At 39.3% G+C, this 24939-nt stretch overlaps 1 protein-coding gene across 1 annotated transcript in view; it reads left to right on the forward strand.

Annotated features, from left to right (window-relative positions):
* Nucleotides 1-24939, forward strand: part of IL20RA (interleukin 20 receptor subunit alpha) — a 33778-nt gene that overhangs the window by 2877 nt on the left and 5962 nt on the right. The window contains exons 2-4 of the mRNA XM_010983679.3: nucleotides 17416-17551; nucleotides 22907-23085; nucleotides 24311-24486. Of these exons, the coding sequence (XP_010981981.2) occupies nucleotides 17416-17551; nucleotides 22907-23085; nucleotides 24311-24486 (491 nt within the window). The remainder of the gene's footprint in view (nucleotides 1-17415; nucleotides 17552-22906; nucleotides 23086-24310; nucleotides 24487-24939) is intronic.

Consider the following 24939-nt stretch of genomic DNA (forward strand, 5'->3'; position numbering starts at 1 on the left):
ACTTTTAATTTTGAATGCATTTGAGACTTACAGAAAAGCAGTAGAAATTGTAGAGTTCTCATAAACCCCTTACCCAATTTCTCTTAATTTTAATGTCTTACATAACCATTGTGCAATATTCAGAAGCAGGAAATTAACATTGGTATAATACTGACTATAGACCTTGCTCCATTTCACTACTTTTTCCACTAACGTCCTTTTTCTGTTCCAGGATCAATCCAGGATCCCCATTACATTTAGCTGCTGTGTCACCATCCTCACCTCCAATTGGTGATGTTTCCCCAGCCTTTTTTTGTTTTCGTGTCTTTGACACTTCCTAAGAGTTCTGGTCACTTCCTCCTTAGACTGCCTCTCTGTGTGGGTTCATTTGATGTCTCCTCATGATTGGAGTGAGATTATTCCTTTGGGGCAGGAATACCACACAGATTATGTTGTCCTTCCCAATCGATTTGCCTCATATCAAAAGATTTATGACATCAGTATGTCTTCTTCCTAGAGGTGTTAACTTTGACAACTTGATTAAGGTGGTGTGTACATGATTTCTTACTGTATAATTATTATTTTTCACTTTCTGATTAATAACCATCTTGTGGGGAGATACTCTGAGAGCATGATGATATCCTGTTTCTCCTCAAATTTACATCCACTAATTTTAGTATCCATCAGTGGATACTGACTGTAACAGCTATTAAACCTAATGGTGATTTTTTTTAATTTCATTCTTCCCTTCTCCATCTGTTAATTGGAATTCTGTTGCAAGGAAGTGCTGTCCTTTCTCCCCTAGTCATTTATTTATTCCATTGTTTAAATATATCAATATGGACTCACAAATATTTACTTTATTGTTTTAGTTATAATCTAAACTATCGTTATTCATTTTGTTGCTCAAATTGTTCCATCTTCTGCCATTAAAATCTCTTTTGGTTTGGCTCCTGTGTCCTTTCGACAAACCCCATTCTTTCTGAGCACATGACTTTGTAGCACCACAAAATGTTCCAGGTTCATCTTATATCTTCCCTTCCACGTGGTTGGAGTCAACCATTTCCTCAAGGAACTCTAGCTCCTCCTACTGGAGAACAAGATTTAGAAACTAAGACCCATGTTGCCAGGCATGATCACTGCCACAGGAATGAATGTTGTTTTTTGGCTCTCTCAGCAGCCAGAGCCAGGAGTCATAAGTATATATACTAACCCGGTCATCCACGCACATCTGTATTTCTGTATCTGCATCTGTGTGTCTATACATACAGAAGACGATGTGCTTACGCTAATACCTCTGATTCCAGCCCAACAGCACAGAGGTCATTCTCTCCTTCCTTTATTTGTAGCTTCTTTCTCCAACAGTGAGAAACTCATATCGTTTTCTGTAATAGATTTACTTATTTGTTAATTTCTAGTAAAGTAGTTTCGAAACTATATCCGTGCGCCTGTAAGAAGCACATTTACCAACTAGATTATAGCACTTACATACAGCTCTTTGGTATTTAGCTTTGTAATACCCAGTCAAGATATGGGTTTTGTTTACTTGTTTGTTTTTTACTATTATTTCAAATTAATTTCATTTTTATTTTATTTTTTACTGAAGTATAGTTGATTTACAGTGTTGTGTTAGTCTCCAGTGTATAGCATGGTGATTCAGTTATACATATATATTCTTTTTCATATTCTTTTTTACTATATGTTATTACAAGATATTGAATATAGCTCCCTGCACTACACAGTAGGACCTTGTTGTTTACTTATTTTATATATAGTAGTGTGTTATCTGCAAATCCCAAACTCCTAATTTATCCCTCCCCACTTCTTTCCCCTTTGGTGACCATACATTTGTTTTCTTTGTCTGTGAGTCCTTCTGTTTTGTAAATAATTTTATTTGTATCATTTTTTAAATTCCACATGTAATTGATATCATATGTATTTGTCTTTCTCTATCTCACTTACTTTACTTAGTGTGGTAATCTCTAGGTCCATCCATGTTGCTGCAAAATAACATTATTTTATTCGTTTTATGGCTGAGTAGTGTTCCGATGTCTATATATGTACATATACCACATCTTTATCCATTCATCTGTTGATGGACATTAGGTTGCTTCCATGTCTTGGCTATTGTATATAGTGCTGCTGTGAAAACATTGGGGTGCATGTGTCTTTTCAAATTAGAATTTTCTTCGGATATATGCCCAGGAGTGGGATTGCTGGATCATGTGGTAACTCTACTTCTAGGATTTTTTTAAGGACTCTCCATCCAGTCAAGATATTGTCGACCAAAGTTACTTAGATTAGACCACTTTTCCGTCACCACCTTTACTGTGGTTATGTTACCCATTTGTAACAAGGTTAGGTTCATTCGTTGCTATTTGTATTTCAGTTGGGTTCCCCATATGCTAGTTGGTTTTAGCTGTTGATTTGGAGGTGTTTGAAGGGTATGTGAGACATTACTGTGGTTTAAGAATCAGAGCTATACAAAACAGTACACACAGAGAGGGGTTGCCCCATCCTTGTCCTATGACCTGGTCCCTAGTCCACACCACCCCCATAGATAACCAGTCTCCTTAGTTTCTGGTTTATCCTTCCTATATTTCTTTTGCACCAATGAACAGATACACATGTATATTCTCCTATCCCCTTTCTTTCTTACACGAAACATAGCATACAAGAGATTCTCTTTTGCACTTTGCTTTTATTCACTTAACATAATAAAAATTCTGCTTTACAAATCAGCAGTCCTTAAAGGTAGGTCCTGATCATTCCAGCCAAATTCATTTCCAGGCTAAATCATTTCCAAATTTTACTGCAACCTAGCATGGTTTTAAACACCTGGTTTTAAATATATTATATGTAGAACCAGGTCTACCTCTGGGTTCTCTACAGCAGCTAAGGCAGGATTTGCCTGCTCAAATGTTCTTTTCATCAAACAGTCTTTTCTCCTTTTCCAGCTTTTCTCCCATTGCCTTTGGAGCAGACAGGAAGTGATTTCTTGTACATCTGCAAGGCCTCCTCATTTATCACCTTGAAGCCCATCCCCATGTCCGGAGAGCATCGTATATTTGAGATCCAAGAATGTGGCTCTAGGTATCACCAGCCTCACTCTTCAGAATGTGTGCTTCTCCTGCCCTTAACTATTTATTCAGCTTCCAATAGAACAGATTCGGGAAAGGCAGTAGTTGCTCCCTAGAGAGCAGCTGAGGAGATTAGCTGCCTGAAGGCGGTGGTGTGGTATAGCAACAAGGCAGCAGGAATGAGGAGGGAGCCACAGTTCTCTGAATGCACCTTTCTGTACAGCGCAATTAAGGAGACTTCTGGAAAAGAAGTTTTATTGATTACAAATATTATCTATTCAAAATTAGTCTTGTTTGTTGAGTGTGGTGGTCACTGCACTAAATGTTGAGCCGCCAAAATGGCTTCCCCGCAGCACCTTCAATCATTCTATGCTCTGCTGAATCACCTCTACCCCCAGGCACAGAGAACGGGCATACCTTATCCTATGCAGATTTTTCAGCAAGTTTTTCTTATACTTCTTGATTCTCAACATGGGTGCTTTCATCCAAAGTTCCATCCCATAGAGTCACATTCATATTTTTGTGCTTTGAGATACCTCGGCAACTGCATCCTCCTCATTAAAGCATTTGTTTATATTACTTCCTCCAGTTAAATTTCCTCCTTTTCAACTTCTGCAGGTATTTTTTTTTCTCCTACATCAGTCCCCTCATCTTTACTGTCAGGTGATTCAGCAGCCCTTAAAGCATTCAGTTTTCTCTTCAGTAAACATTGTGTTCATTTTTGAGGAAAGATAGAAGCAAGCAAGCAACAGAAACTCACTGGATTGCTTTCCTAAGGCAGTCACAACAAAGTACCACAAACTGGGTGGCTTAAAATAACATAAATTTGTTACCTCACAGTTCTGGATGCTAGAAGTCAGAAACCAAGATGTTGGCAGGGTTTGTTCCCTCTGAGGGCTGTAAGGCAGCATCCGTCCCATGCCCCTCTCCCAGCATCCGGTGGTTGCTGGCAGTCTTTGGCCTCCCTTGGCTTGCTGATCATCATTCCAGTCGTCTGCCTTCACAGTGTTCTCTGTCTCTTCACATAACCTTCCCTCTGTGCATGTCTCTCTTTGGGCCCAAATTTTCTGTTTTCATAAGTCATATTGGATTGAGGCCCACCCTAATGACCTCTTTTTAACTTGATTATCTCTCTGAAGACTGTCTATCTAATTAAGATTACTTTACGAGGCACTGAAGGTTAGGATTTCAACATATTTCTTTGGAGGAGACACAATGGAATTTGTAACACCTCCCACACCCTCAGAGTGAGCAGGACCCATGGGCTTGGCTTCTAAAGTGGAGAAAAGCTCCCTTTCCAACCCCAGGTAGGAGTTCTCCTCCTCAACACGTTTATTATTATCTGTGTCCACTGCCAAAGGGAAACTTTTGCAGAAGCCTTGTGCTTAGAAGGCTCTCCTGAGAATGTAGTGGGGTCAGTGATGAATCTTCTCTTGTACTTTCCGTAATATGAACATAAGAGAGAGCTGCCATTTTGCAATAGATACAAATAGCAAATCGTTGGGTTGTAGCGTACACCTGAAACTAACGTAACGTTATATGTCAGTCATCCCTCATTTTTTTTAAAAAGGAGAGAAACATCAATGGATGTGTAATAAAGATGGTGGAGTTTAAATTTCTTCAGCAGAGGAGTTCACTGTCCTCAGACCTCTCCTTCCCGCCTCTGCTTCTCTAAGGGGCACTTTCACTGCAAAATCCTCACTCTTGCTCCAGCAGGGACCATTTTCACGCTTAAGGCTAACCATCCATATGAGTCCAAGTCAGCCCTCCTCCTCCATTTTAGATTAAAATTTATAATGTTGTAAAAGGTCCACTGAATGCTCTACCTGGTTGTTTTTAAAACTGGCTAATAGTTTTTAAGTGCAAAATAGAATAGCACACCAGCTCAGGAGCACATAACTGAGAGGAACGAGGCACCTGAGGTGACCGGAAAAATGAAAAAGAATTATCTTCATACCCCACACATTCATTTTGAGTTTTCAAAAGTTAAAATATAACTTGACGCGATGTGATTTTTAAATAATCTTCTTTTGAGCACCTTTCATTTATTCATTCATTCACTCATTTATTCAGTGTCATTCATCCATACATATCAGGAGTTCTTAGGCATTGAAGTAAACAAGAAAACAAGCTTTCTTTGTGGAGCTTTTAATCTCGGGTGATTACATTAAAGTGTAAGTGCCTGACTTGAGGAAACCAAGCTTCTTTAGAAGCACAGAACAAGCCAGCTGATCTAATGTAGGAGTCAGGCAGGACTTACTAGAAAAAGGATCCTTTAAACTGACTTATGAGAGTTGCAGGTATATATATTATATTGTATTATATTAGTTATATTATCACATTCACCCTATCTGAGGAGAAGAGATGTATTAGAAAAACAAAATGAGCTGTTCAAGTAGATGTCTTACTGTGAATAAATACCTCAAATGCTTTTAGGAGAAAAACATATAAATTCAACAAATAGTCATAGCTAAGATGCCATCCATATTATGTAAAATAATTATAGCTCAATATAAATTCAGATATTTTTCATTTAAAATACTAGCAAGAAAATAAAGCTAAATCCTGCTCTAAGCATATTCTATCTATAAATTACCAAGTAGTTGATATTCTTTTTTTACATCTACATTCCTTCTTTATAAAACTACAAATCAACAAACAAAACCCAACAACAAATAGCAAAATCCTATGAAAAGGATGATTTTTCTAAGGGTGGTATTGCTAAACAGGTGACAGTAAGGAGCTTTGCAGCTGAAGAGCAGCCTGACCTTGAGGTCACTGACTGACTCAACAAGTCGCTGTGGTCTGCAACTCGGTGCTATACTGAACCCAACCACAATTCTCAAAAGGCACAAATATTACAGCTGTGGTTTTCTAACAGGGCTGGTGTCCTAGGTGTTCTTTCCCATTTCTTGAATCAACACAGTCCTTTGAAGGCTGTGTTAGCTTCAATGAGCAAGGGCAAAAGGAACGTCTTCATTGATCCATTCTCTGAGTTGATCCTGGAGAAGTTCCAGTGTTGTCAGTGCAACACACTGCCTTTAACTCTTCATGGGTGGCTTCTTCAATGTTGCTCTGCTTTTATCCTGACCAGTGTTTCGTTTGTTTGTTTGGTTGGTTGGGTTTTTTTTTTAACATCTTTGTGGCAGGATAACCACCTCAAAGAGCTGGGAGACCTGTGCTCTTCAGGGAGAACTGTGCAGTACATGGGACCCCTGTTCATTTTACTTCATTTAGTTACACAGCTTCATCAAGTCATAATTCAACCCCAGAGAGATCTGATCTGAGTCCTGGTCACCATTAAAAACATCGAAGCATTGACTTGTCACTAGAGATGAGAGTTAGCCCTTTGAAAAATATTGCACCTTTCTGACAATGTTTTTGATGGCTGCTGTACACTTCTATCTTTATCTTGTTTGATTGCAAACTCTGAGGTCGCAATTGAGATTACACTTTCAACCTCATTTGCCTCAAAATCCCAATCAATAATGAACAGAAGTAAATACTATTAATTACCTCCAAGTCTCTGCTCAATAATTACTTCCCAATCTCCACTGAATAATTATTTTTAAGACTCTCTTACTTTTTCTCTTAATTTTTTCTCACATTTTTAATATTGTTAATTTTCTCTCTGAAATTTTCAAGTGATGGAGATGTTAATGGAAGAGTTACATTACTTCTGTGAAGATAAAAACAGGTACTAGTTGTGAGAATGATGTGAAAAATAAAGATGATGATGTATGTTGCTATTTAATAAATATCTATTGATTGAACTTGGAGTTCCCAACAACTGTTCTTTCCAATGTCTTTGACTCTGTTTTGTTGTTGTTGTTGTTGTTGTTGTTTGTTTGTTTTTTGTTTGTTGTTTTTATCTTTTCCCTTTTGAGACAAGTTATCCAGTAGTAGAAACTCCAACCTACGTTTGAATCTACTTTTTCACAGTTACTATGATATTCACTTTGGATAGACACTTTGACCAGAAATTGACACAACATGGTAAACTGACCATAACTCAATAAAAAAAAAAAAGACAGACATTTTGGAGATCACAAAATGTGGAGAAAATCATGTCTCCACTCTCAGAAAGCTAATTTCTAAAAGGGAAGGGAAGGGAAAACATTCATACAAGAAATGACATAAGGCAGTGGGACTTATTTTCTGACAGTGGAGCTGACATACCCAAATTAATAATGACATCTTCAAAATAGGCATTTTAGAGAAAAACCCCACAATGTATTCCCTAAACTCTTTTTATCAGAGTTTCAGCTAGTTTCACACATTGGTCAGAATAACTCATTAAGTGGCAAACTTTCATCTTGAAGGTGGGGTTCAGTTTTCAAAAGCATTCAAAGCCACTTCCAAAAAACTTGGGTGATCAAGCTGGGAAATGCTATGTTGGGCGAAAACAAAGTGTGACTATTTGAAACAATGAGATGGAATTTTGTGCATGTTTATAAGCTACCTCTGAAGACAACTGTAGCTATAATGGCATGAGCTGAGCAGTACCAGGGAATAATTATAAACCCTCTTAAAGGAACTGCTTGGAGTGTGTACACTCTTTCTGATGCATAAACGCCAATGTTTTTATTTTAAGAAGTAGTCTCTATTTTAAAGTCCTACTTGATACCAAACACCAACAGCAATATTCAGAAACATGTTTAAGCACATAGATTACTTACTGAGGTGTGGCTACAAAGAAGTAACATGCTTTTTATGTGTGACTTATGTATCACTCACCCATATAAACATTCACTTCCCTGCCAGGGAAAGCACGTGTTGATGGATTGTGCCCCAGATTCGGAAAATACCTGCTTCACGAGAGCAGGGCCTTCTGTGTGTTTCTAGCCTCTGCTGCAGCCTAGTGCTATCAGTTTCTGTTTCTAGTAGGTGCCCCGTATCAGAGTTGAATAAATGATGTGACTGTGTATATTTCCACCAGGAAAAACTTCAACAAAGGAGAAATACTCAGATTTTCCTCATTGAATTTCTCATATCTCTCCTTAGAAGCAATCATCTGTAATATGCAACTTTACTGTGATCATTCTTCTTCCCACTACACTGCTCTTTGGACCATTTCCTAAAGGCAGTAAGTGAGTATCCTGGTAGAAAGAGCCTTGTTGTCATCAGAGCACTTGGGCTCAAGCATCTTCCAAGAATGGCTGGATAACCACAGGCAAGTTGGTCAGCCTCTCTGAGCCTCTACCTTCTCAGCTGTGAAAGGAGACCGGTAACTAGGGCAGACAGTACTGAGCTAACCATCGCTGAGCTCGTTCTCTGTGCCAGGCACTACTCTAGGAACTCGAGATAAAGAATCTTACTGAATCATCCCAACAAGCCTCTGAAGCAGATAGTATTATTGTTTCACTTTCCAAATGAGGAAATTGAGTACAGAAGTTGAATAATTCACTTCAGGGCACACAGCTGGTAGGCAGTAGAACAGGGAATAGGTCCCCAGTGTGGTTCTAGAATTCTTGTTCTTACAACTTCTCTCTGACCTACTCACATAAACCATTATTTTTTTAAACTGTAATAATACATTTTATTTAACTCAATACAGTATACCCCCTACAACCAGAAGTCAGCCGTCTGCGAACTGGAAGGGGGCTCTCACCAGAATGCGATCATGTTGGCACCATGATTTTGGACTTCTTGCCTCCAAACTGTGAGAAATAAATTTGTGTTGCTTATTTTAAAAATACAGTATATACCAAATATTATTTCCATCTGTAATTAATATTAAAATATTAATGAGATCTTTTACAGTTCTTGAAATATGAAGTCTTGAAAATCCGGCGTGGGTTTCACCGAGCACATCTCAACTTGGACTGGCTACATTTAGAGTGTTCGGTAGCCTCAGTGAAGCTCATAGCTACTATGTTACACTGTGCAGCTGAGGTCATTGGATCCTCATAACACTGCCCATCAGTCAAATTTAGGGACTTCAGAGTCACCTTTATTTCCTTTTCGTTTTCTCCCCTTTTCTATTCAGTGGTGACAGACTTGTACTTCCTAGTATCTGTCAGGATTTACAGCTGAATTGGCACATTTTCTTCCTTTATTTTCAAACATCCAAAAAGAATAGTCTGAATTCTCCTTAATTTCTGAATTAATTTATTCTCTGAGTTCACTGAAATCAGACCTCTATGTTCAGTACTTCACAGAAATTCCTTGAAAAACCCTCTCAGTGCTAAATACAATGGCTTCCAGATATCAGAGCAAACTCAGGCACTTGTAAATACTTCCTCCTTGAAACTTCCTCGTCCCCTGTCATATAAGCAATTATTAGAAGCCAGTGAGATAGGGCAGGTGGCAGTGCCCTGTATAATGTACAGTATTATTACAGAGAAAACAGAGGCCGAGCACATGTGCAACAGCAAGCGGGCAAAGAAATAATAAAGAAAGAATAGTGGGATTGGTAGAGGAAGATAATCGAGTTCAAAGGAACTAATGCTAACACCATATGCTCCCCCTTTATAGAAGACAAGTATCTTTTCTCAGGTAAATAGTTCCTGGTCACACTTCAAGTGCTGTTAAGATGATTCACTTTTTAAGGGCACTTGATATATAATCAGTGGAGGCGGGGAGTGGAGAGGGGGAAAGAGGACTTAAAGAAATAAGTTTATAACTTGAGACAAAAGAAAATATGCCTTTCCATTCAGCATGATGAAGTTAGAACAATACTTCAGATACTCTGTGTGAAGGCAGCAACACTGTCTGGCTCTCCTTTGGTGGAGGTTAGGATGGATGAGTTATTTACAACTTTTGGTCCTGATATTGGTTAAACACCCTCTGGTGCTTTTTGTACATCAACAGCTATTAACCCCATTTCCCATAGCAGAAAACTCATTCAGGAGGTTTTTTTGTTTGTTTGTTTGTTTTTCGGTCTTACAAGCATAGTAAGATATTCTCCTATTTCCAAATGAGGGAAGAGGGAAGCGGGCAGGGCCTAACCATTAAAAGAATGACACAGCAACTGAGGATAGTTTAACTGATTTGAACCAACCAGGTCCAAGATCATGGAAGATTCCAGTAGACCTTGAGCCTCATTATACGCTCATTGTAATACCTTGCTGCTAAATGACACACCCACAGGCGCCATGACAGTTCCCAGGCTGACCATGAAAGGCCAAAAACTGAGTGGGAGCCCAGTTCCTAGAAACCCTCTCCCCTTCCCCAAAATAGTTGGACTAATCCTCCCACTCATCAGCATATGAAATTACCCAGCACATAAAAACGAAATGCCCTCGCACCCCGGAGACCGTCTCACCTTCTCAGGGGACCCCGTCTCCCCTGGCTGCTCTCCCACCTGTCTATGGAGTGTGTATCACTGAGGAAATCTCCTTTCACTTTACTGTGGCTCACTCTTGAATTCTTTCCTGCACAAGACAAGAACCTATGCTCCGGCAACAAAAAGACCCTTGGTAGTGTGTAGAGACCACTTGCCGTGGGCTTCCTTCATTAAAAAGCATCTGTTGACTGTCTTCTGACTGTACTGATCCTCTGTGTGTAATGTAAGTTTACCAAGGTCATTTCAAACTCTCAAAATTTAGTGCTTCAGGCAGTACCACATTCATTCAGATGCTCGTGTGAATCTGGGTCCTACCCTGTCTCCACGATTTATGTGAGCCCCAAAGATCCCTGGTTAGTTCAGTTCAAGAGTATTTATTTGCCAGGCAGTGGGGCTACAAAGAGTCTTGTAAGACATGGTGCCCAACGTCAAACAGCTCAGAGCCTGGTCATTCCTTCACTGCTTGGCTTCAGAAAGACAGATGGGGCTGGAGGGCTGGAGACATTCTCTGGGCAAAACTGGGCAGGGATTCCTCAGTGCTGAGCTTCCCTTAGTCAGTCACGAGCTAGACTTGAGTGGCTCCAAGGGGGAGTCCCCTGAGGTGAACGCATTTGACTGTTCAGCCCCTCACAGTCTTCCTCGGGAGCGAATGAACACACTGTCCATAAGGGGAAGGTCAGAATGCCTCAGCCCCAGAAGACAGAGTCTGGGTAACCATGAGACTGATGACCCTGGCCCTTTGTGAGTTCAGTCTGAAAAGCTCATCCCTTTTTACTAGTGTTCATCAGGCACCAATTTATGCATAGACTTTCCCCACAGCGTAACAAAATGGAAATACCTTTTACTGTCAGACATATAATCAAAACTGCAACATACGTAGACAATAGCCCTAGTACTAGCTTTGAGGCCATTGGGAAAATGTCACATACTATTTCTTTACACTTAGAGAAAGGTAACTATATGGTAACTCTTGGAACCAATGTAGCAGCAGTTTTATAAAACTCCACTAATGAGGTTGTCATAGTTTATCCATTTCTAATGCCAATTATCTATTGTCTTCCTACTAGAAGGACCCAGGAGGAGACACAGGACTTTCCCTTTATGGTGCTATAACACAGACGAAGCCGGGGTAAAAGACTTTCCCAAAGGCCAAGATCAACGGAGAGGAAATAAACACTGAGGGAACACAAGTCTAAACGACATGACTCACAAGACATAACTAACCCATCATTACTTGGAACTTCATTAGGTGGAAACCTCCTTGCTGACCTCTCACAGCCTTGCTGGGGCAGAAGCCATCTTAAATACCCATAATTGAAGGGGTCCTCTCAAGTCTTTCTCTGTGGCAGAGTCCACAACCCAGTCAGGGCTGCTCAAAGGAGCTGGAGTTCCTACCCCTCTCTTGGGCCTTCTGAGTTTCATACTCTCTTGAAAGACTAGCCTCCTCCCCAGTGACTGTCATCAGGACTGTCCACCCCCTTCAGTGGCTGCCGTGCCTACCCTACACAACATCACAGCATAATCATGTCATTAAAATAGTACAAGCCAGTATGCATTAAATGGATGCACGCATGGAAAAACAAGGCATCTTTATGTTCCAAAAAGTATGATAGAAGGGTACCAAAATTGTAAAGGCATAAAACAGCAGAGTGAGTTAGGGTAGTGTAGATAATTTGGTGTGACTGATGAACATGGTGCGTTTGGCAGAATTACAAAAGGAGAGGCCAGACCAGACCATGGAGAACCTTGTCTACCAAACCGAAGTTGTGATGGTACCACACTCCCAGAAATAAAACTATGTGTGCCAGTCCAGCAGCTTTATGAGTTGGGGTATGAAATCAATGGACTGTCAGAGAATCAGAGCTATTCTTCCAGGCCATAAATCTAGGTGAACAGAAATGCTTTTGTTACCCACAAACTGGCACATGACTCCTGATATCAACACGGGTGTGACATATTTTGACTTTGCTCTTGATGAAATTATCTTATCAGTGCTGGCAGGTTAGGAAAATCACTTATCTCAGTTGGAAGGTTTATTCAAGAGTGTCTCTATGTTTTCCAAACTTGAAACAAACAGGGCCTAAAACTTCGCAAAGATGAAAAAAAACACAAAGAAATACTAGCTATCGATTGTTCTTTTTTAAATGTGCTATTTCTCCTCCTTAAAAACAAAGTGCTAACTCTATTTCTTACCATTCTTTTCATCATCAGAACAGAGAAAAGGGCAGGTATGCCTTGATAAGTCCTCATCTGTTGATTTCATTTTCACAACACAGCAGCTCTCTTGCTGATGTGACTCATACCTCTGCTTCATGGGGAGGTCCTGTTGTTTCCGCTTGGAGAATAGCCCTGGGAGCTGCCCCCACTGCCCCCACCTCCTTAACCACAGCCCCATATCCCCAGAGCACAGCCCTCCTCACTGGGGCTGCTATAATTATCTTCCTGGTCTCTTGCCCCCATCAATCTTTCCTCCCCTCAGTAGTGAAGTAATCCATTTGAAATACAGGTAGGCTCGTGGCTTCCACTGCTTAAAAGGCTTCAATACTTTCTTGCTGAATTTCAATTCTGATCCAGCTTCCTTCCCAGGATTTACAAAGACTGGAGGATCAGGCCCTTTGAACTTCTTCAGTTACTTCTTGGCCACTCTCCTCTTCCTCACTTTTTCCAGCAACACACAGTTCCAAGGGTCTTTTAGGATGGGCTCCTTCCCATCTCAGGAGTCTCTGCCCAGAACCTGCCCTTCCACCTCATAGCTGACTCCTAAGCCCCTGTCTCAGTAGGTTCTGCGACCCACTCCTCCCACCTTCTGCCTTCCCATAGCTGGATCACCAAATGTGCAAGTACTTTTATTTATTTATTTTTTTTTCACTTGTGAATGGTGTCTCTCCTCCCGCTGGTCTGGGGGCTTCATAAGGGCAGGAACAACCTGTTTACTCACCATTAGATATCCACACAGTAGCACCTGTATTCATTTCCTGGATCCGCCGTAACAAAGTACCACAAACTGAATGGCTTAAAACAACAGAAATCTGTGCTCTTACAGTTCTGGGAGCTGGAAGCAGGAAACCGAGGTGTTGGCAGTGCTGTGCTCCTCCCTCTGAAGCCTCTGGAGGAGGCTCCTTTTTTGCTTCTTCCAGCTTCTGGTGGTCCCAAGCACCTCGGTTTACAGATGCATCACTCCAGTCTTCCATCTTCACATAGAGTTCTCCCTGTCAGAGCACAGTCCTACTGTGCCTTCAGATGCCTGTCTTACTGTAAGGACACCAGTGATACTGGAGAAGGGGCCCACTCTACTCCAGGATGGCTTCATCTTAACAACTGTATCTACAACAACCATATAACCAGATAAGGTCCATTCTGAGGTAATGGGCATTAGGACTTCAGTATATCCTTTTGGTGAAATTTAACAGCATCTAATAAATATGGTTGAATGAATAAATAGGATGACTCTTGAACTGGTATTTCTGATCAGTGAAGGTGGGGTTGCCTGTAGTGTTATTCCGTACAGAAGACAAAGAGCTGAAGCCCAAAGCCAAGGTAAAACATGTGTCTCTACATCTTTCTGTGGTTTCAAATTGTTAGAGAGCCTGTACTCTGCAACTAGGAAGACACCAGAATAGACTTGAACACACCTTTCTGGAATCCTTATCTTTCTAATCCTCATACAATGTTTGGGAAATGTGTTAAAGCAAGAAGAGGGTTCCTACTTGCCTTCTCTAGGATCAAATATGGGCAGAAATAAAAGAAAATATTCTGGAAAGAAAAGGAAAGGGCTTCCTGTCTCGAGATATGGTGGGAGCCAAAAGATTTTACTTTTCAGATAAATATTTAATATTTTAAAAAATACTTAAATTATTTTATACATTAATATCTTAGAATAATACTTGTTTTTTTCCTCATTATTCTTGCCTTGTCTTTGTTTAAATTCTACTAAGAAATTTACTTTACAAGGATAGCAGGTGAGTGAGGAGGTTGAGAGTATGGGTTCTGAACCCAGTTCCTCCACTTACTAGCTGTGTGAACTTGTGCAACTTACTTAACTCTTCTGTCCCTCAGTTTTCTCATCTGTATAATGGAGATGATAATAAACATGTTTTCCATGGGGTGGTTATGAGGATTGCATGGTGAGGATTGCATGGTAATGATTTAATAAAATGTTGGCTACAATTTTTACTGTATGTTAGCCTACCTGCCTCACATCAGCTAAATACTATAATGTACAAAGGTTTTCACAACATTTTTATGTTAAGTCTTATGTAAATTGAGTTTTATTCATATACTACATCTACTATTAAAGTATAGTTTCTTAGCCCATCACGAGTGGATCTCACTCTCAACATTATTTTTAATTACACTTAAAGATCTCTCCTGTCCTACTGAAACTGCAACTAATCCAAGGGAGCAAGCTGTCCTTATAACTCTTCTTTGCAGAAAGGTCAAACCTTACCATAGTAAGAACCATCTTTTTCTATTGAGCAAAAACAAATTATTGACACAGCAGTGTAAAATGACTATAACTCAATAAAAAATGTAAAAAAAACCCAAATTATTAAAGTTCCATAATTAACAAAAATTATAACTTACACAGATAAATGAATTACTATCAATTCCCAATAATTGTTAAATATCCATTTCTGGAAATAAATTTTCTACAAGCAGAGGGATAAGATATCAAGAAAGAGGACTACATGGCTTAATTTGCTCTGATTTTTTTTTTTAAAGTGATTCAGAGACTAGCAGATCACGTCATAACAAGGAATATTTTGTGTCCCGGGGAGACTTAGAGATAGGCTGATACCATGATGTGATGCCTTTTTTTCATGGTAGGTCTGCCCCTGGGATAATACTTTGATTTATTGACAAGGGGATATCCTAGGCAATCAGAAAGATAATGTCAATCCAAATGAAGAATCTGCAAGACTAAAAGTCAGGATATTCTTTCCCCAGAAATAATGTACAAAACAGCAACATCTATTTTAAGGTGTATTTCTGTCAGTTGTTGAGTTTGCACTTATATGTGTGTGCACGTGCTATATTTGTAATGACTCTTACTTTTAACCTTGATTATTTTCCCTAATTATCTCAGTTTTACTTTAGAGAGAAAAGTTAAATACTCAGAGAGAAACCTTCTCAGTTGGTCACTGTGTGAGTAGGTGTGGGTTAAGAGTGGAAATCTTCTCAATAGATAAACAAGATTATACTGTATAGCACAGGGAAATATATACAAGATCTTATGGTAGCTCACAGTGAAAAAAAATGTGACAATGAATATATATATATATATGTTCATGTTTAACTGAAAAATTGTGCTCTGCAGTGGAATTTGACACAACATTGTAAAATGATTATAAATCAATAAAAAATGTTGTTAAAAAAAAAAAAAGAATGGAAAGCATCTCAAAAGGACACAGCCTGCCCAATGCCTGCCTGTGATTTCTATTCTTCTAACTCTTTGGAACTACTGCCTATCAACTGGCATTGATTGGCTTTTTCTGGAGCTTATGTACCATGAATAATTATTAATGATTTAATACTGTTCTGTTCTCTCACTAGGTTCTAACTTTTAATCATATTTTTAAGGCAAAACAAAGAACTCGGGAAAGTAGCACCATATCATATATCCTAGTCCTTCGAAAGTGGGGAACAATTTCAACATAAACAATTCCAGAGATCTTTCCAGATCAAAAATGCTGTGGTTCTACATTTTCAGTGCTTAGTATCTTGTAAGAACTAAAATTAGAATAGACAGTGAGTTATAATATCATGGATGTAAAACATTAGCAAAACATGGCTCCACAGAACTAACTGAGGAGGAGCTAAAATATTCTGATTTGTGGCACTTGAGCTCAGAGATTTTTTTAAAAAAAAAAAACAGTGGTTATTTTAGATATTATGATCCAGGCATATTTTCTCAATGTCCATCTATACAAATCTTTATATTCTACAACATTGGTTCCTGTGTGTCTTTTAATAGAAGTAAACAATTAACAGAGCTCTCAAAATGCCTGAAACATACCCAAAATTTTTTAAAGAAATAATATGAAATAAAATAAATAGATTGCCCATTTTAATTTAATTCAATTGGGGGAGCACTGTTATGAGGAAACAAAGCAATTTCACTTTTCTGAAATATTTACTCTGGTATGTGCTGTCAATCATTAATGTTCATTGATTCAACAGTAATTTTGATGAATGTTTTATCATGGTTTAAATGATCCCCTAGAAATGCCACATCAATTATCAAAGTAATTCTGAACTCTGGTAGTAATAGGTTAAATAAGAGGAATTAATAATGTGATAATAATACTAAAACATTAAGAAATTTTCTCATTATGCCATTCCATTGTTTGAAAAGAAAATATATTTCATGAGAAATGTTGTGAAATGTGTATATACCGCCTCTGCAAGTTTACATTATGGGTAAATCTTATGTATGACCACAATTTTGGTAGCCAGCCTCCAAGGTGCCCTTCAGCAGTCCCCTCCTTCTCACAGCCTGTATATTCCCCTCCCACACTGGATCTGAGTTGCTCTGAGAGACCGAAAGAATAAGATAGAAGTGATGGTACAGCTTTTCTAAGGTTAGGTTATAAAAGATACTGTGGCTTCTGTCTTGCTTTCTCCCTCTTGGCTGGTTTCATTCAGAGTCTCTCATGCAACTTCAGTGTGTGGCAAATGGGGCTGGAACGGTCACAGTGGCTTCATTTTGGCCCTTTGGCTGGAAGGCTGGGCTCAGCTGGGACATGGGGAAGACTGACCCTCTCCTTCTTCACATGGCCTCTCAGCATGGTTTCTCTAGCAGAGTAGCCCGACTTTCTACATGGCCACTCAGGGCTTTCCAAAGGGCAAATGTGGAAGCTCCCAGGCCTTTTCAAGGGTCAGTCCCAGAGGCACTTCTGTGGGTTAAAGAGAGCCATGAGGTCAGCTCATGCTCCATTTGGAAGGAACACATGAAGCGTGAGCACTGGAAGGCAGGGCTCACGGTGGCCATACCTGCAGACCAGCCGCCACAGGTTACATTTTCCTTTTTCTCCACTAACACCTCAACTCCTTTCTAATCCTTTCCAGTTCCCTGTGTCTCTGGTGGCCTGCCTAAACCTACAAATATCACCTTCTTATCCATAAACATGAAGAATACCCTACAGTGGAATCCACCAGAAGGCCTACAAGGAGTGGAAGTTACTTATACTGTGCAGTATTTCATGTAAGTTGGTGCTTTTCCTTTTGGCTAATTTATAAACACAAGACTCAGACCCCTATTAATTGTGCCAAGATAAACCATCAATTGTATTAAATGAGTGTCTGAAGAAAAAGAAAGGTTTCAGATATTTCATGTTAGATTATCTTGTGATGTTTTGTTTGGTTAAATTAGACAACAGTTTCTTGGTGGAGGCAGAGCATTGAGTGTTCAGGCAAGAGGAAGTTATTTGCATGGGGAAAAGAAGTTGGTCAAAAGGTTATTCTTTTTAGCTGAGCAAACAAGAAAATCCATCACCTCTGAAGCACTTAAACTTATTGGAACTCTAGGATGTTTTTAAATGAGATTGAGGCTGGAATTCTGTGCACTCGCTGTTCTTATTAAAGATAGTAGTGATTGGACATGTTCACTTTCCACCTCTCCCTCAAAACTCGTCGTTGCAAGCAAGAAAGAACACCAAACAGATAAACAATGTCTATTTTCCAAGAAACAAAGGAAATGACCACAATTCCAAGGAATAAACTATGACGCATACAAGCCAAATACTGCAGGATCTTAAGGAAAGCAAGCAACAAAACTTAAAGTCAACCTATACCTTCTCAAACTCCAACAGTAGAACATAATTTTACAAGAATAAATGTCAGTGTACTAGGCTTAACTAACACTCCAAGGAAGTGGCATCTAAGGATTGCTGCCCCCAGAAATTGAGGAAATGTCCCCATGAAGCCTTAGTTTGGTGCCACAGGACATCAAAGAGGAGGAGCTGAAAGAGAAATCGGGCCCAGGTGACATACTCATTGGAGAAGCCCAGTCACAGCCCAGGGAGAGGCCCAGAGGGAGACGGGCGACAACGGCTGGGGGGCAGCCCAGGAAGGCCATGGCCCTACAGACATGTCGTGAGCCACATCAGCCATCAGCAGTCCAGCACCTGAGGGTGGGCAGGCTCCCTGGCAATGGAATAATATGATTTGGTGAGGAGGTGTCTGACAGATCCTCAGTCCTCTACCCATTCGCCTAATATTCAATAAAGAACTAGCTCCATTCAAAGAGTAATTGCCCCAAAGAATCCAGCACGCCTATCCATAACTACTGAAAGGGAGAAAGACAAGCAAACAAACAAAAAGAAGAAAAACCACAATTTGAAAGTTCCTGAAACCTTTCTTATGGAAATAGAAGGAAAAATTCAGACAAGTAATTGTCCCTGGTCTCTAATGGTAAAGTTCAAAGAAGACATAACAGTCAAAGAAGAGACTCAAAGACAAGAGGAATAACTTTTTTTTTTTTTAAAGAAGTGATTTGGCAGAACTCAGGAAGACAGAAAATAAAAATGTTATATAGAGATGGAAAACCTATTATAGCTAACTGATAGTAATAATTGAAAAGGTAATAATGACTATCTGGAATTGCACAGAGTAAATGCATGCTCCGTCTAGGAAATTTTAATAGAAATAATATGAAGATGTATCCTGGTGAAGTTACTGAACTTCACAAAGATGAAATGATTTATGACCATCATAGGAAAAGCAGTGATATCTGTCTGGCAACACTCAACAGGTGACAGTGATACATTTGAGGGAAGAATAAGTGTGCCCTAAGACTCTTATCAGTTCACCAGATGTACTTGAAAGCAGGTGGACCTTGGGATATCACTCCCTTGAGACTTTCTTGGGTGGGGAGGAACCCTAACTAAAGATGATATCCAGCGGAGAAATAAAAATGAACTTAAACTCAGTAATGACAAGATTATGGCAAAATGGCGGGTAGCATGCCTTAGTTGAAACCGTCTCAGTGTAGAAAAGACTAAATAGTGATAGGAAATGTGGTTACGGAACTTTCTTGTAAATGTTTGAACTTGTTTTAAACAATGAATATAACAAACCAGAAGGTGGGGGAAAACTGACTTTCATGGCACGAAGCCATTTTATGTGATCCAAAATGAAAATATTTCATCATTTTAATAACTAAACTCTCAACAGCTTTTAGAAACCGTTTTCTTAGTTTAAAAGGTCTTTTAGGAACAAATGTTTCTGTGAAACATTTGAGCAACAGCAAGTCCTTTCATTTCAGTTCAACTTCTTTTTTCCATTCAAGTTCAAATCAAGTTAAATTGACTACTTTTATTAAAATCATAAGTATGGTATAATCTAGTTTTTGTCTATGGATTCAGCTATCAAATCATTCTTCTGGGTATATATAAGCACAATGAGATGTACAGAATTATGTGTACCAAATACTTCAGGATAGGGGCTTCAGGGAATTTATTTCTCTCTGGGTTACATGTTTCTGATTGCTGGAGTTTAAAAAAAAAAAGACACCATATTTACAAAAATAGAATAAAGTCATTTTGTGTTTGAAAAAAAAGTCCTAAGTGCTAAAGGCACTGAAAGACTGACTGCAATTCACAATAACCTCACTGACCTTGAACTTCCTTCTCACCCCAAGGAGTTTCTCAGGAGCCGGTATTTTAGGGAACAGACATCACTCTGCTGAAATAGCTCATGAATGTGCCCTTGCCTCCTCTTCCATTAGGTGGAGCAAGGAGCTTGCTCTGTCCTTTATGTGTCTATGTGATTCAGAAAAGGATTTAAAAAAAAAAAAAAAAGAGTCATAAATACTTTGTGAGAGCAGATAATTTAGACTGCACAACTTTTTTAAAAGAATATTTAAAAAGGAACTTGCCACATTGGAGTTCTTGCATGTGGACAGTGGACAGGAACCCAGGGCAGCGTGTGTCCCTGGCACAGTGCTCCCCCTTCAGCTCCAAGTCAAACAGCCCTGGGGTCATGGCCAGTCTGTGAACCTAGCCGGGTAAACTTGGGCAGGTTACATACTGCATTTTTAAACTTTTGAATGAAGTTTGTTTCCAAGTAAAAGATGAAATTTTAACAGAAGTTTAAATTATAAAGAGTTAAATTAAACTCTTTTGCCAGAAAAGTTTTACACAGCAAATATAGTGTAGCACTAAAAGCACATGCTTTGGCATCAGGAAAAAGTGGTTCACATCCCAGATATGCCTGTTACTAGCCAGACGAACTTGAGCAACTCCCTGAATCTTGCTGAGCTTCAGTCTCCTCATCTGTAAAATGGGATGAAAATAATGGCCCCATACTTACTACAGTTGTTATGATAACTAAACAAGATGAATTGTGCAAATCCTAAGCATGAGTCCCAGCACATAGTAGACACTTGATAAATGTTTCCTGCCATTATCAGAAAACAAGCAGAGACCACGTGACTCTTTGACATGCATGAACATCATTGCTGAAATATTTATTGAATGACTCATATCTATCTGCTTGTCAGACTTACAAAGCGTTTTGCTCAGAATTCAGTAAAGAGCATTTCTCTTTCATCACGTGTCATGGGAAGCTGCCCTGTCCTTGGCAAAGTAAGGAAGTTTGAGGAGAAAAGGTCAAAAACGTGATGACCATATTTTTCAAACCACAAGACAAGACCTGTTGGTAAGCCATGAAGTCAATTTTGAGGGACATAACTAGCAGTATTCTAAATGGAAAGGACTGGAATGATGTGGAGTGGACTGAAATGGAAACCGAGTGCCTGGCATGTAGTAAAATTTAGGTATTATCTTAGAAAATCTTTGTTTTATTATGTTCGCTATATGGATGTTTTGTGAGTTGGGTCACAGTGTGAAATGTTTTTCTTTCTGTGGCTCACAGTCAAAAAAATGTTTGAAAGCCCCTAGGCACTGGTGACCACTTGGATGGAGAAGTTGGCCAACAAGATCTAACTGTGTTTCTAATGTCTCCTGGTAGCCAAGATACTTCTGAAACAGGAGACATCTACTTTCAGGAATCTGTTGCCATATTCTGAGAAGGGAAGATATCCTTGAGCTTTGGCAACACTTGATAAAGTTGACATTTCCTCCTTCTCAACAAGAGGTCTTCCCTTGACTTTTGTGATGTTTGTTTTTCCTTCTCACTCTTTAGCTGCTATTTCTAGATGTACTTTGTATCCTCCTTTTAAATCTTATGCTCCTGAATTTTACCCTAGGTTTTGCTTTGTCTCCATGGACAGTTTCATTCACACCTGTGCCTTCAATGAGCAGCTTTATGCCATTGATTTCAAAATCACTTCCTCCCACTCACGCCTTTCTCCTGAGCGCCAGCACTTACTGGGCATCAGAATTCGGATATCTTTTACATACCCTAAGCTCAACATGTCAAAAACCAAACTCATTATCTTTCCTTCCTCCCACCTTCCACTCCCCATTTCCTAAGCCCATGCTTCTTCTGCGTTCCTTATCTTGGTATTGTTACCACAATTCCTCCCATCTGTCCATCCAAACGAGACATTGTGCTTAACCTCTCCATTTGCCTCATCTTTTACATGCACTCATTCACAAAGTCCTGTCTCCTAATATTTCTTCCTCTTGTTCTATCATTCATTCCACTGCCACCATCCTTGTCCAAGCTACCTACATCTTCAGCCTGGACCACTGCAGTGTCTTCTCAACTGCTCTCCAGTCTGCCACTCCTGACCCATTATGTTCTCCACACTACCTCCAAAGTTAGCTTTCTAAAACCCCAACACACCTGCTTTAATCCTTTCAGTAGCCTGTCCTGCAATCTTGCCCCTTTCTTTTTCCCCCAGTGACCTAAACAACATTAATTTCTTGCTCAGGTTACATGTCCACTGTAGTCAGCCAAGAGCTCTTTCATTTGACTCCTCCCATGTCACTTAAACTCTCAATATCTCAGTCCCCCCACCTGAAAAGTACTAAAAATATTCCCCCCTCCTTATTTGCTATGGCTGTTGTATTTTTAATACAGGAGAGTAAAAATCTTTATGAACAACCTAGTTAATATCATCATCATTCTCATTACTGAAAATGCAGATTTTGGTATATACTCCAACCTAGTGAATTTTCCCCAGAACCCTAGAGGACAAGTCGATTTTTAATTTTTATGAGAATGTCAAGGTAATTTTTCTTCCAAGAAAAAAAAAATGACTAATTTTTCTTAAAATGACCCATCAAACTGACCTTGATATGCACGGTGCACTAAAAACTTACACAGCAGAATTGACTACACAATATGTAAAAGATTTACTGTAGCCCACGAATAATAATAAATTACATACTTTCAAAATGTGCTATCCACCTTACAATTCACAGAAAAGAAAGGTGATTACAGAAAGTCTGACTCATGTTCCTGACAGCTAATGAAAAAAAAACTGCCAGCAGCAAAAGTAGATTCTTTTTTATCTCAATGACAGGCACTTTTGTTCTTCTGAAGAGCAGGTCTTACGTTCCATTCAGTTTTATATAATGACTGGTTTTTTTTTCCCCTATTGTAAAGCAGAGAACACCTCATTATTAATTCACAGTTTCCTTCTCAGCAGATATGGGCAAAAGAAATGGCTGAATAAATCTGAATGCAGAAACATCAATAGGACCTACTGCGATCTCTCTGCTGAAACTTCTGACTATGAACATCAATATTATGCCAAAGTTAAGGCCACTTGGGGAATGAATTGCTCCAAATGGACAGAAACTAGACGGTTCTATCCTTTCTTAGAAAGTAAGTAACACAGTTGTCAAGCACGGGTTAGTATCAAGTTCATCGGACCTCCTAATGTAAGTCTCCTCCTCATAGACAGCCATGCCCGAAAGGCCAGTGCTCTATTTGGCTCTGTTCTGCACTCTGTCTATCAAGAGGAGTGACTGGCCCAAGGTGCTTCACATCGTGGGATCTCAGAGCCTCATCTTTAGAGGAAAGTTTTGGCCAAGTGTCTCTAAGATCTCTCCCAGATGCAGACTTGACGCTAAATGCCAAATGCCAATGTATCAGGTTTTGATTTTGTTTTATTGTTTAGTTGACTATGTAATTGGAGGAAAAACTGACAGATTTATTTTAATGTTGTGGGTTTATAAACCATTGACATAAGTACACAGGTTGATTAAAGATTGTTCTGATCACCAAACTAAATCTCTTCTTGTGATAAACTTTGTAGGGTGATGACATCATGTCTAGATGTAACTCAGAATTAAGGTAACATCTTCCTGGTATTTGCTTTTTAAAAATGTCCTTCCCCTGATCTGTGACTGATTCAGCCACAGAGGACCCACTCAGAGCTGCCAGGATGAACTTTACAAGCACGTCTTAAATTCTGGAGTTGGAGCCTTTCCCCTGATCAGAAGTCAGCAAACTGCCCTCAGACCAAATGCAGCACCCAGCATTTCTGTTTTTCTATAGGACAAGAGCCAAGAATGGTTTTTACATTTATATAAATAAAAGTTGCAACAGAGATCACAGGGCTTGCAAAGCCTAGAATATTTACTGTCTGTGCCTTTATGGTAAGTTTGCTAACCTATGTTCTGGATCATTCTCCAAAGGTAACATCTCCAGAGGTCTTTAGCAGTGCTTCATTTCTCCATTTCTGATTTTTACAAACACAGCAAATCCTATTCATGTTATTTATCACCAACAGTTCAAGTCACAGGAGTGTTGCAAACACTTTTAATTGTATTTACCATCATCAGGAACTGTTTATTCTTGTGACTAGGAAATATATGTGACTAAGAAAATATTACCCTTGAATTTGCTGTTTTAACATTGTGTCAGGGTGAAATGATTGTTTCATGATTTGGCTTACTTGGGCCCAAAGCATTCTTCGAGCATTCTGAGACAACTCAAATAAGAGGGTGAGCTTTAGAGCTTTGACCCCAGTGGGATTATACTGCAGTTTTATCCAAGATGATTTCTACGCCTGAACATGATTTTTCCCTGTCCTCTCCCCTTTTAGCACAAATTGGCCCACCAGAGGTTGCTTTGACTACTGATGAAAAATCCATTTCTATTGTTCTGACGGCTCCAGAGAAGTGGAAGAAAAATCCAGAAGACAGTTCTGTTTCCATGCAACAAATATACTCTAATCTGAAGTATAATGTGTCCATATATAACACTAAATCAAATAGAACGGTAAGCCTGAAATGGAATGGGGGCATAGGACCTGTGTCACTGTTTGCAGCTAAAACTGGAACAGGCAACCCTGATGCTTTAATTCTCTGCATGTGAATCTCGGAAGGTGTGATATTCAAAAGAGATGCCATGCAAGGTCCAATTGAAGCTGATGTGTTGAAATGTAAAGAACTTCCTTCAGATTTCCTTTACAGAAAGTCTCTGTTAATGTTGCAGTTGGAGTGTAAACAAACTGTTCATCTCACTTTGATGGAGAGTTTTTACTTGCTTAACATCTGTCAATCAGTATCCAAGAAGGAAAAAAAAAAAAAGAATGTTAGCAAGAACACAGGACAAAGCTGAATAAAAAAACCCATCCTTATTATTTAGACTTGTTCCCAGAATTTGTCCAGTTCCTGACCACGCCGTGAGGAGCTGAAGGAAAAGGGTATTTTACAGCTGTTGCTAATGTAA

Source organism: Camelus dromedarius, chromosome 6, assembly GCF_036321535.1.
Source record: "Camelus dromedarius isolate mCamDro1 chromosome 6, mCamDro1.pat, whole genome shotgun sequence".
NCBI classification, from domain to species: Eukaryota; Metazoa; Chordata; class Mammalia; order Artiodactyla; family Camelidae; genus Camelus; species Camelus dromedarius.